A 13,860-nucleotide genomic window follows, 5' to 3' on the forward strand; every position below is an offset into this window, starting at 1 on the left:
ATGATAAAAGGAAGAAGGATTTAAGCATTCAAAGAATATGAAGCACAACACTGAGTAAGCAGTATTTGGAAACACAGAGAAAGAGACAAGTTTTTTAAACTTTGGTTTTGTACTGCTTGGTAACCATAGAATCCTAGAGCTGGAAGAGACCTCATGGACCATCCAATTCAACCCCCTGCCAAGAAGCAGGAAAATCACATCCAAAGCACCCCTGACAGATGGCCATCCAGCCTCTGCTTAAAAGCCTCCAAAGAAGGAGCCTCCACCACACTCTGGGGAAGAGAGTTCCACTGCTGAACAGCTCTCACAGTCAGGAGGTTGTTCTTAAATGTTCAGCTGGAATCTCCTTTCCTGTAGGTTGAAGCCATTGTTCCGCCTCCTAGTCTCCAGGGCAGCAGAAAACAAGCCTGCTCCCTCCTCCCTATGACATCCCCTCACATCTTTATACATGGCCATCATGTCTCCTCGAGGAGAGTTTGGCCACATCATGAGAAGACAGGAAAGCTTAGAGAAGACAATGATGCTTGGGAAAATGGAAGGAAAAACGAAGAGGGGCCAACCAAGGGCAAGATGGATGGATGATATCCTTGAAGTGACTGGCTTGACTCTGAAGGAGCTGGGGGTGGTGACGGCCAACAGGGAGCTCTGGTGTGGGTTGGTCCATGAGGTCATGAAGAGTCAGGAGCAACTGAACGAACAAACAAATCATGTCTCCCCTCAGACTTCTCTTCTTCAGGCTAAACATGCCCAGCGCTTTAAGCCGCTCCTCATAGGGGATGTTCTCCAGACCCTTGATCATTTTAGTCGCCCTCCTCAGGACAGCTGACTTCCAACTGGAGCACTCAAGGGCCAGGTCTTCCAAGTTCTCAGTGCCTATGCCAGAGTTTTTAAGGTTGGCTTTGAGCCCATCTTTACATCTCTTTTCCTGTCCTCCAACATTCCGTTTTCCGTTCTTGAGTTCGGAGTAGAGGAACTGCTTTGGGAGACAGTGGTCAGGAATCCGTCCAGCAGAATTGATGGTGGAGGACCATCGCTTCAATGCTGGTGGTCTTTGCTCCTTCTAGCATGCTGATATTTGTCTGCTTGTCTTCCCAAGTGATTTGCAGGATTTTCCGGAGGCAGTGCTGATGGAATCGTTCCAGGAGTTGCATGTGACGTCTGTAGACTGTCCATGTCTCGCAGTCGTACAGCAGGGTTGGGAGGACAGCAGCTTTATTATGTATTATTTACTTATTTACTTTATTTCTATACCGCTTTTCTCAGCCCTCAGGCGACTCAAAGCGGTGAACAACATCAGTACAAAATATCACAAAACAAGTATAGTGCAATTAAAAACAATTATCACATAAATCATTAACATCAGTATATCAATCATTAGCGCCTCAACAGTAAAATCAGAATCCAGTCTCGTCATCCATTATTCCGTATTCCTATGTTCAATTACACTGTTTAATCAAATGCTTGTTCGAACAGCCAAGTCTTCACTTTCCTCCGAAACGCCAGCAGGGAGGGGGCCAATCTGATATCTGCAGGCAGGGCGTTCCACAACCGAGGGGCTACCACTGAGAAGGCCCTGTCTCTCGTCCCTGCCAAGCGCGCCTGTGATGCAGTGCCTATGCCAGAGTTTTTAAGGCGGGACTGAGAGCAGGGCCTCCCCAGATGATCTTAGTGTCCTAGTCGGTACATAGGAGGAGATGCGTTCGGAGAGGTAAGTAGGGCCATGATGGTGAACCTATGACACGCGTGTCAGCACTGACACACATGGCTAGTTTTGATTACACGTGGCCACATGTGACTGCATACAGAGAAGTACACCTTATAAGAGCCAATCTAATGCCATCCTTAAATTTGTAAAAGGTTCTACAAATTAACATCTGCACGTGTGAGCATTGTTCACTCCATAACTCAGCCTGGAGTATACATTTTTCTTATTTAAACTATAAATATTGCAAAATTATGTGGTTTTTTTCTCGAAGTTGACACCCCACCCAAATTATGCTCAGGTTTTTGGCAAATTTTGACACACCAAGCTCAAAAAGTTGCCCATCACTGGTTTAGGGCTTTATAGGCTAAAGCCAGCACTTTGAATTGTGCCCGGTAGCAAACTGGTAGCTTGGTATCCCTAAGGATGTCCTGGTCCTCAAACACTCTCTGCTTCATTTGGAAAAATGCTGCACTCGCAGAGCTCAGGTGGTGTTGAATTTCAGTGCCAATGCTGACTTTTGTGTAGAGGTGGCTGCCAAGGCAGCGGAAATGGTCAACATTTTCTAATGTCAACCCATTAAGCTGTATTTCTGGCATTGGAGAGGGATTGCCTGGTAACTGCTGAAAAAACAACAACAACAACATGCTCAATCTCTGTCACGTTACAGGCCTGTGTTTCCCTATTGCCTGGTTTGCTCCTGCAGAATTCTGGGACAGGTAGTTTAGGAAAGCCGGGGCCTCTCTGGCTGAGAATTCCAAAGGTTCCGCCGTAAACTACATTTCCCAGAATTCTGCGGGAGCAAACCCTTCGATTGGGAGAAGGCAGCCTCTGTTCTAATGTGAACTCGTCCCTATAGGATTCCATGATTCTCCAAAGGAAGGGGGGGGGGGCTGAAGGATTTGTTAGACTTCAACTCCCAGAAGCCCAAGCCAGGTCAGCGAAGGGCAGGGAATTGTGGGAGTTGGAGTCCGAAACCCTCGCCATGATGCTCGGCTTCCACGTCCACCGGAAGTGCGGCCTCACCTTGGCACGAGGGAGAAGGGATAACGATAGACACACACTCTCGATCCCTCGTCTCGCTTGCCTGCCCCGCCCCTCGTTAGTCACGTGCCCACTGGATCAGCTGACCGGTGCTTCCGTTGCCGGCGGCAAGGCGAAGAAGGGGAGAGAGGAGGAAGAGTAGCCGGCGGAGAGGCATGGCAGCGGCGGCGGGGCCGGGCACCCGCACCAAGACCAAGAAGAAGCACTTCGTCCCTCAGCGGGTGAAGGTGCTGCGGTCCGCCGACCCCCTGCTCCGCGTCCTGGGGTGGGGCATCAACCACCAGGTAAGACCCTCCCTTCCAGCCTCAAACTGCATTCATCCCACAGTGTGGACGCACCTCTGGCCTAGCCGAATTTATACCAGGCAGAAGAAATACTCAGGGCCCTTCCACACAGCCATATAACTCAGAACATCAAGGCAGATCCTCCACAAGATCTACTTTGAACTGGGTTATCTGAGTCCACACTGTCATATAATCCAGTTCAGTGTGGATTTTATACAGCTGTGTGGAAAGGGGTGTAAGGCTCCTGGCAGGGATTGTCGCCTGCCTTCTATTGCTTGGGAATCAGCTCGAGTAGGCTTTTCTCTCCCCATCCACAGAAAACAAATCCATGCCTTGATTTTGCCATTTTATATTATAAGAAGGCCACCCAATTTAAATACCTTGGTCGGACATGGCAAACTTGGGCCCTGCAGGTGTTTTGGACTTCAACTCCCACAATTTCTAACAGCCTAGGGTCATTGGGTCGGTGGCGCAGTGGGTTAAAGCACTGAGCTGCTGAACTTGTTGATGGAAAGGTCGCAGGTTCGATTCCGGGGAACGGCGTGAGCTTCCGCTGTCAGCCAACCTAGCAGTTTGAAAAAATGCAAATGTGAGTAGATCAATAGGTACCGCTCCAGCGGGAAGGTAATGGCGCTCCATGCAGTCATGCCGGCCACATGACCTTGGAGGTGTCTACGGACAACGCTGGCTCTTCGGCTTAGAAATGGAGATGAGCACCAACCCCCAGAATCGGACATGACTGGACTTAATGTCATGGGACTACCTTTACCTTAGGCTGTTAGGAATTGTGGGAGTTGAAGTCCAAAACAACCTAAGGTCATTGATTTCCATGCAGAGCCCCCGGTGGCGCAGTGGGTTAAACCCCTGTGCTGGCAGGACTGAAGACCGACAGGTCGCAGGTTCGAATCCGGGGAGAGTGTGGATGAGCTCCCTCTATCAACTCCAGCTCTTCATGCGGGGACATGAGATAAGCCTCCCACAAGGATGATAAAACATCCGGGCATCCTCTGGGCAATGTCATAGCAGACGGCCAATTCTCTCACACCAGAAGCGACTTGCAGTTTCTCAAGTCACTCCTGACACGACAAAAAAATTGATTTCCATTCCCAATCTTGAACTAGTCTGCTGTTCTGTGGTCTGTTCTTATCATTGCTTTTGTTGTTGTTCATTCGTTCAGTCATTTCCAACTCTTCGTGACCTCATGGACTAGCCCACACCAGAACTCCCTGTCGGCTGTCACTACCCCCAGCTCCTTCAAGGTCAATCCAGTCACTTGAAGGATGCCATCCATCCATCTTGCCCTTGATCGGCCCCTCTTCCTTTTTCCTTCTATTTTCCCCAGCATCATTGTCCTCTCTAAGCTTTCCTTTCTTCTCATGATGTGTCCAAAGTACTTCATCTTTCCCTCCAATGAGCAGTCAGGCATTACTTCCTGAGGTATGGACTGGTTGGATCTTCTCTCTGTCCAAGGCGCTCTCAGCACTTTCCTCCAGCACCACAGTTCAAAAGCATCTATCTTCCTTCGCTCAGCCTTCCCTATGGTCCAGCTCTCACATCTGTGGGTGACTACGGGGAATACCATAGCTTTTACTATGTGGATCTTGGTTGCCAGTGTGATGTCTCTACTCTTCTCTATCGAGATTGGTCATTGCTCTCCTCCCAAGATTTCCTGGCTGCAGTCTGCATCTGCAGTAATCTTTGCACCTAGAAATACAAAGTCTGTCACTGCCTCCATGTTTTCTCGCTCTATTTCCTAGTTGTCAATCATTCTTTTTGCAATAATCTTGTTTTTTTAATGTTTAGTTGCAACCCAGCTTTTGCATTTTCTTCTTTCACCTTGATTAGAAGGCTCCTCAGCTCTTCCTCGCTTTGCTACTGAGTCGTTATACAGATTCCTCAGGAGACAGACAATTTGGCTTGGTATCCCCATACCATCCAGAACTTGCTGCAATTTATTATGATCCACACAGTCCAAAGGCTTTATAATAGTCAATAAGAAATATATGTTTTTTCTGAAACTCCCTGCCTTCTTCCATTATCTAGCAGATATTGGCCACTCTCTCAACATGATGGAAATGCAAATGCTGAGATTGACACTTCTTGACCATGTGACAAATGATGACATCTGTCAAAAATTAGGGCCCCTTCCACACAGCTGTATAAAATCCCACAATATCTGCTTTGAGCTGGAATATATGGCAGTGTGGACTCAGATAACCCAGTTCATAGCAGATATTGTGGATTATCTGCCTTGATATTCTGGGTTATATGGCTGTGTGGAAGGGCCTTAAGTGTTGCACTCAAGATTAGGTACCTTGGACAGCTTCTTTAAACTTTTGAGTAAGGCCCCTTGCACACAGCTCAATAAAATCCCACATTTACTGCTTTGAAATGGAATGTATGGCAGTGTGGACTCAGATAACCCAGTTCCAAGCAGATATTGTGGGATTTTCTGCATTGATATTCTGGGTTATAAAACTGTGTGGAAGGGCCCTAGGAATAAAAGCAATCAGCAAGAAAATGCAGGAAGCAAAATTACTATGGTACAGCCATGTCATGAGAAGAGAGCCAACATCAGTAGCACAAACAGCACTGCATTTGGAGATTGCAGGACGGCGACCATGTGGATGGCCAACAAAATGGTAATAATAATAATTTTCTTACCTGCCGCCTCATGGCTCAAGGCAGGTTACAAAGATGGATGGACACAATCAACGAAGACATGTGTGCTGCCATCCTGAGGATGCCCAAAGCAAAGCCCTGTGGAAACGATATCCCCTCCGTTGGGAAAATAGCTTAGAAAGAAGAAGCTATAAGGGGTACCATTTTACTGCTTCATTATATATAACACAGTATAACACGATTCAATTTTTGTTCTTGGGTTATAAATATCATTTCGTAATTGGGTCTGTCACTCAAAACATGGGGAAAAGTTTACTAAACTGCCAAAATTTCGTTTCGGCGCAACATACTGCAGCACATTTTGCTATAGCTTTTCAGTGAATATCTCCTAAGAGTCTCAACCAATTCCATATAGTTTGTGTCTCAAAAATGAAGTTTCTGGAGTATAACAACTACTTTTGAAGTAAGTACCACACAATTAAATAGGAAAGAACACTTTCAAGCCAGGAACTGATTTTTCTTCTTCAAATTTTGTTACATAATGCAATGCAATGTGCATCCACACATTTTAATATCCAGTGGTGTCTTGAAACCAGACCCCCCATTGGTTACCAAAAGTCCATTGGACACATGAAAAGTATATCTGAGGCCCCTTCCACACAGCTGTTTAAAATCCACATTGCATTGGATTATATGACAGTGTGGACTCAGATAATTCAATTCAAAGCAGATATTGTGGATTATCTGCCTTGATATTCTGGGTTATATGGCTGTGTGGAAGAGCCCTGAGAAGAGACTGTGCCTGTCAGAGGCTTCATATTTAAGGATGAGGATGATACTTGATGACAAAAGTAAGGTTTCCCACCCACTCCCCCAGTCAAATTTAATAGTTACTTGCCTGACCATATGTAGTCCTGCACCTTGAAATTAGTCGTGGTGCCCAATGGAAAGAGTTGAGTTTCCTCCTACAGGATTTATGGTTGGAAGGAAGGGAAGGTAGGAAAGATTTCCTCACCCTGGTTCAGAATAATTCAGAATTCTGATTCAGAATTATTCACAGAATGGCTCTCCGCCCTCTCCTGTCCTTGGTTGTCTGCACTGTAAAATGAATGCAGCAGTGCCAAAGGGATCCTGGCAGTTGAAGTTTCAAAAGGTCTTCTCTGCCAAAGAGAAATCGCTGGTGCCTCACTAAACTTCAACTCCCAGAATCCCATAGCATTGAGCCCAGGCAGTTCAAGTGGTGTCAAACTGCGTAAAATCTACTTTGTAATGCACCTTTCAGCATCAGATGTGCTATGGAATCCTTTATTGATGTCCTCAATGTCAAACCAGCCCATCCCTTACCCTTGTACATTCAGTACTTATATTTCCCGTCCTCCACTCTTCTCTATGCCCCTGATTTGTGCTGGTAAGTTATCATGGTCAAAATACTAGTTGGTTTGTTTCTCTTGTGTGTATTGACTTCAGGCAAATATGGGAAAGTTAGGACAGGGATAGTAGTTTTTTGTTAAGGAGTTGTTGCATGTATTTTATTAGTATTGATATTTTAATCTTTGTTCTGTGTTTTTTATTTTATGTTTTTTGTGATTCTTTGTTTTATCTATGTATTTTGACTATGTTTTACCCCACTTTGAGCCCCGAAGAAAGGCAGATAACAAAGAAGGAGTTGTTGTTATTGTTATTGAAACAGGCTTAATATCAAGCAATCAAACTGTTGGTACTTTGTGAGTAAATTTTCTTCCTCTGTTGGAAGTGATTTTGATCCTATTCTGAAAGTGTATGATTTGAAAGCTATTTTAAAGGTAAATGGAGGGTCATAATGTCACAAGTAAATTGAGCAGGTATCCATCTGGATACCTTCTTTCCTTGTCCTTATTTACGAGTGCTATTTTGTGAATAGGTTTCATCCATCAGTTGTGTAGCAAAGAGGGATAGGTGCTCTGATCATTTGGTAGGGCTGGGGAAATAATACTTTTTTAAAAATCAGAAGATTGTAGCTGCTTCTGGAACTGGTTCTGCACCATATTCATATGATACCCAAAATGTCAGCATTCTGAGATGGAAGGGATCGTAATCCAGGAAGACAGAGGGTCATAGGAAAAGATGAGAAGGAATTAGGCTTCAGCTATCAAACTCCAAGAAATAAGCCTCATTGACCTTGGCGGGCTTGCTTCTGAGTAAAGCATATGTAGGATTGGTCTAATAATGACCCATCTCCTCTCTCTCATCTGTGGAGTGCCTATCTGGTGCTCCCTCTTCTTAGCATAAAAACCAAAGAGATTTCTCTCCTATGCCAGACTGTTGTGTTTGAATTCTGTATATGACAGATGCTGCTTCAAAATACCTAGCTACTTCATGTGCAGAGTGTCCATTTCCCAGCTCTTTCATTTTAGCCTCTTTCCAAACAATACCCTTTTCCTTGACAGATGTATGTTTTAGGATTACACCATGTAACTTGATCTTTGTTCCTGGGTTATAAATGTCATTTCCTAATTAATTCTATCATAAAAAAAACATGGGAAAAGTTTATTAAACTGCAAAAAGTTTGTTTTTGCGGCCTGCACAAAGGGTTGAAAATGGCACATTGAAAGTAAAAATGGCAGCCACAAAAATGAAGTTTCTGGAGTAAATATAATAACTACTTTCAAAGTACCACACCGGTAAACAGGAAATAACACTATCCAACCAGGAACAAAAAACCTTTCAAATTTTGTTACATAGTGTTATTAAAGAAACAGAGGTGCTGAAACAAGGTCACACAGTAATTCCCAAACTCTTCCATGTTTTTTAAACTTCAGCTCCCAGAAGCCTAAACTGCCTTGGAGAATACTCATGGATTCTGGGAGCTGAAGTCCAAAATACCTGGGAAACACTGCCATAGAGTCTTCTCCTATCTTTGGCATGTTACAGGCAGGCCCACTTAGCCGTCTTAAACATGTATGGGCTTTTGCTATTCTTTATGGGTTTCCATACAAAAATGGGACAGTTTTCTGTCACAATCATTATTTTGGTCACCTCTTCTCTTGAAATATGCTTGTCAGGTTTTCTCCTAACATTCTTTTCATGAAAGCCATTCCTTTCAGGGGAAGGTCATTGAGGAAGCGTCCCAAGTGCAGTTGCAGATTATTTGGGGTGATAACAGTTTCCTAGATCCATCTCAGTCTGGTGATTCAGAAGTGAATCAGCCTCAGTCAAACAAGTATATGACCTCTATGGAAGGAGAGATGGCAAGTACAATCCAATTTTTCCTGCGCGGTCTTTCAACAGCTTTTAATAGCATAGCATCTATTTGCCTTGATTCAGTGGATTGGGAAGTGCTGTGCTTTAGTATCTTCTCTTGCAGATTCCAGATATTGTATCTTGCAGGTTTTGGAGAGTGGCATAAGAAAACCGTTTCTTACTCCTCACACAATTGTGCAGTGGATATCATTGTATTTATAATGCTGTTTAATTTTATATGAAGCTGTTGGGAGTAGTTGTCAGTAGTTTTGTAGCAAAGTCTGAAAAGGATACTGATGGCACCCTACTTTATTTTACTGTCACGTCTGAATCTAGTGAAATTACAATATTCCCTATGGCAATGCCTGGGTGGGCTAGATGTAGGACAGCAAATTAAGGCCAAATTCTGGCATGTTCCTTAAAACATATCCTCCTGTACTTTGCTGAAATTCCCTTGGAACTGTTCTGTGAAGGAGCATTTGGAGTAATTTGAAATCAAGATAAGTAGAGTGGGTGTAAAGCAAACTTAAACACTCAGGTATGGTTTAGCAAAAAGAAAAAAGAAAAAAAAAGAAAGAAAACCTTTTCATCTCTGTAAATAAGATGTGGACTGCATAGGAAATATAACCCCTCAATGTCCCTGCTGTTCATGTTTTGCTGCTTCGGTTGATAAAAATATGCCACTTTCTCTTTAAACTAGTTGTATATTTCTTTCACATAATTTACAAATAGACTATCGTGCTCTATTGTGTGTTGATGGAAAATGTTTTTTTAATCTGTTTCTGTATTAATAGCAAATCCAGTAGTAGGGGTTGTTGATTCCAGTAGGTTTAATAGAGGAGGGTATAACCCCCCCCCCAAAAAAAATTGGGGTTAATGAAGGGACACAGCTTTTTTTTTCACCATAGAATAATCTCTGCCAGTAGATCTTCACTGAGAGCCATGAAGGGCAGGGGAGACACCTAGTATTCTTCAGATATTTTTCTAATATCTGTTGAAAAGGAGAGATTAATTCTTTATTATTATTATTATTATTATTATTATTATTATTATTTATTTCGAGGGTTTATATACCGACCCTCTCACCTTCAAAGAGGGATTCGGACCGGTTCACAACATGTGTTAACATACAAAAAATATACAATAACAACACAATGCCACTTCATTACACGATTAAAATATCAGCACCATACACATTAAAACATTATCATCCCAGTTAAAAGAGCCAAATCGTCCGACACCATCACAATCCCGTTCATCATCCTCCTTTCAGTTGTCAAATGCCGCGTTCCACAACCAGGTCTTTGTTAATTTCCTGAACGTCTAATGGCAGGGAGTTCCAAAGTTGAGGGGCCACCATCGAGAAGGCCCTGTCCCTCGTCCCCACCAGCCGTGCTTGTGCAGGCGGAGGGACCGAGAGCAGGGCCCCTTCAGACGATCTTAGTGGTCTTGATGGTTCGTAGGGGAGAATACGTTCGGAGAGGTAAACAGCTCAAAGTTTCCAGCTCAAAGTTTCAAGTAGTTTCATCTATGCATTGAAAATAATAATAATAATAATAATAATAATTTTATTTCTTACCTACCTCTCCGTGTGGCTCAAAGTAGGTTACAACATAGCTAAAACACATAATCTTTATATAAATACACATATTAAAATGTATTTCTACATAATACATGTATTGAAAGACCAGAAAAATGCACATTTTAAAACATATTTCTAATATGTATGTATGTATGTATGTTGTTCATTCGTTCAGTCGTTTCCGACTCTTCGTGACTTCATGGACCAGTCCACGCCAGAGCTCCCTGTCGGTCATCACCACCCCCAGCTCCTTCAAGGATCCAGTTACTTCAAGAATACCATCCATCCATCTTGTCCTTGGTTGACCCCTCTTCCTTTTTCCTTCCATTTTCTCCAGCATCTCTCTCATTCATATATATATATATATATATATATATATATATATAATACACAAAACAATGATTAAAATATAGTAGACACAAGACATGAGTTTAAAATTAATGATTAACACTGACTGGACCGGCCTGCCAGAAGAGATTGGTCTTCAGATGTGTTTTAAATTCTGACAGCTGATTTAGCTGTCAGATCTCTTCCATCGTTCCATAGTCTTCTCATGGCAGCTGATGAAAAGTTCCTCCGGGTGACGGTCGCCAGTTGGGTTCTGGCAAGCTAAAGTAGCTGCCTCTCAGAGTACCTAAGTGTCCGTGATCGATTGTATAGGAGAAGGTGATCCTGTAGGTAACCTGGACCCAGACCATGTAGGGCTTTAAAGGTAAAAAGAAAAAAAAACACACACACACAACACTTTCTATTTTAATCGTACAATGTACTGCATCCTTCTCTATTCTCTGTGCTAATGAGCCCGGTCTCTTTTGAACTCCACAAGGAGATTGCTTTCCCGGCCTTCCAATGCAGAGGAACGAGTGAAGACCTTGAGGCATAGCATGCATTTCTGTAGAACAGTCATTTCCTCTCTTTGCCTGATGTGCACACAGGTCTTAAGCAGACAGACTGCATTCCATCCTTAAACCTCTCTAAGCTTCACTGACCTTTTTCCTCTGGTTCCAGCAGTTGCACGACTCCAGAATGTGGGGGGAGAATCTGAGCTCCAAGCCAGAGTCACAAAATAATGCATTTTCTGGAATGAAGGAGGCAGCTGGTACGTGGGCCTTGTAGCATGACCTTCTATGTTGCAAATGTCTTCATTGCTGCAGGCATCTTCCTTTTGTGTTCAGAAGGCCAGTTGTTTCGTTCCGCTTTGCCCTGCAGCACTTCCACAAAACTCTGGCTGCTGAGTTCCTATCAGTGCCTGAAAATAATACATGCCATGGTTTGTTTGTACTAAGAAATGGGATTAAAATTGTAATGGTGGAACTAATATTGCTTTGCATGTCTTGGATTCTTTCTTTTGGTCTGGAGGGACACTTTGGGGTCATTGTGTCTTGGCTCCTGCATTCCCAATAACTACTGTGTCGAGGTTGTCGCCCCTTAACTCTGTGTGCATACGTCTCCTCTGTATGGCTGTTAATGCTGCTCATGGTTACTTTGGTTTAGTGGATTTTAGCTTAGAAATTGACTCACGTAGACATCTCTGCTCTAACCTTTGCTCTGTGGCAGGAATAATGCCAAAAAACAGCATCATTAGGCATACAGAAGCTTTAAAATTCATAGCAGTGTATAGTGCTTATCTCCCTCCTTGCCCAGGATCCACAACAACATAACAAAGCAAGCAGAGGATTTTTCCTCTCTGTCAGAACAGTACTGGAGAATATGTAGTTCTCCAGATGGACTGCACTTCCAGTCAGCCTTAGGCAGCTAGCTACATATATGGTTTGATGAGATTTGCAGACCAACAGCACCTGGAGGGCTAATGTTCTTCTGATCCTTGTATTAGATAGAGGTAGCAGATTTTATCCTCTGGTTATCTTTATGTCAGTGCCTTTGTCAAATTGTTGGCTCTTGGCCTCTGCCTAGTATCTTGATTCCCACGTGATGAAGTGTGCTTTGTTGGAGATGAGCCGCCTCCAGCAGGCAGGTCCAGATGTTGCTATCCTTCGAGAGAGCCACCGAAATAGCTAACTAAGGAAACTGCAGAGAGATAAAAGTGTGTATAGTTATCAAAAGAGCAAGATGACAGAGAAGAAACCCACAGCTATCTGTGCTGGTCCCCTTTTCCCATCTTGCTATCTTCAGGAGCAGTAGAAGATGTTGTTCCATTCTCAGTGTTGAATAACAATGCAACTTCTAATCCACTTGGCTTTTGTCCATAAAATGAGAGTGTGTGCCATCTTGTTATTTACCTCTGGCTAGGTACAATGTATGTTTTATTTGTTTAGTTTAAAATGTCCAGGGTAGCTAATAATAGGGTTTATGGTTGAAATTCTTCATGACATAATCACTGACCTAAAAAAAAGTATGTCAACCATATATGAAATTGTTAAAAAAATAAGTTAGCTAGTTAAAAACACAATTTAGAGTTAGGTTGTTGCAGGTTTTTCGGGCTATATGGCCATGTTCTAGAAGCCCGAAAAACCTACAACAACCGAGTGATTCCAGCCATGAAAGCCTTCGACAATACAATTTAGAATGTAGGTTAAAACACCAAGTTAGTAGAGAAAATTTTATGTAACATTACAAAGTTCAAACAATGTTCAAACAAAGTTCAAACAAAGTTCAAACAATGAGTTTCAAGAAGGCTCAGAATTTAGGAAGGGCAAGTGGCTTGGCCCATGGAATATAATATAAAGTAAAGGTTTCCCCTGTCAGTAAATCTAGTTGTGCCTGACTCTGGGGTGTGGTGCTCATCTCCATTTCTAAGCTGAAGAGCTGGCATTGTCCGCACACACCTCCAAGGTCATGTGGGCGGCATGATTGCATGGAGCACTGTTACCTTCCCGCTGAAGGATTGATCTACTCACATTTGCATGTTTTCAAACTGCTGTTAGCTGGGGCTAACAGCGGGAGCTCACCCTGCTCCCCAGATTCGAACTGCCAGCCATTTGGTCAGTAAGTTCAGCAGCTCAGTGGTTTAACCCACTGTGCCACAAGGGGGCCCTTTGAAAACAGTATAGACATTGTCACATTTGATGGCAGATCATGCTAAGCTGAGCACAATTCATAATGAGTGGTATTTTCTTATAAATCTGAGTCACTCAGTTAGATCATGGAAAGCTGGTTTTCTTCCAGGCTTAAAGAGCATGAGAAACAATATGTAAAGATTAGTAAGGCCTACTATTTTAGGCTAGGGTGGGCAACTTGTGACTTTCCAGATATTTTTAGGATATATTTCATATCAGCCCTCACCCTTGACTGTCCTGGTTTGGGCTACACCCAGTTGCAATTTGCAACATCCACCTGGGCATAGAACTCCCTCTTCTCATAGGTAACTTTCATTTGGCTCCCTCTGGTCCTGCCTTGTATTAGAAATAGCAAATTTTATCCTCTGGTTATCCTCATGTCAGTGCCTT

The 13,860-nt window shown here is 43.2% G+C and overlaps 1 protein-coding gene across 3 annotated transcripts in view; it reads left to right on the forward strand.

Moving 5' to 3' along the window:
- The first annotated feature begins 2,720 nt into the window (after window positions 1–2,720).
- The window catches only part of PIP4K2C (phosphatidylinositol-5-phosphate 4-kinase type 2 gamma), a 50,527-nt gene continuing 39,387 nt past the window's right edge, over window positions 2,721–13,860 (forward strand). The window contains exons 1-2 of one of the 3 annotated variants that reach the window (XM_067464246.1): window positions 2,948–3,030; window positions 11,462–11,552. Coding sequence is in view for 1 of the 3 variants with exons in the window: in XM_060762975.2 (XP_060618958.2) it covers window positions 2,902–3,030 (129 nt within the window). In the remaining 2 variants the exon portion in view is untranslated. Of the gene's footprint in view, window positions 3,031–11,461; window positions 11,553–13,860 lie in introns of all 3 variants that reach the window. The other 2 variants (XM_067464247.1, XM_060762975.2) reach the window with 2 other exon arrangements.

This window comes from Anolis sagrei, chromosome 2, assembly GCF_037176765.1.
Source record: "Anolis sagrei isolate rAnoSag1 chromosome 2, rAnoSag1.mat, whole genome shotgun sequence".
NCBI lineage: Eukaryota > Metazoa > Chordata > Lepidosauria > Squamata > Dactyloidae > Anolis > Anolis sagrei.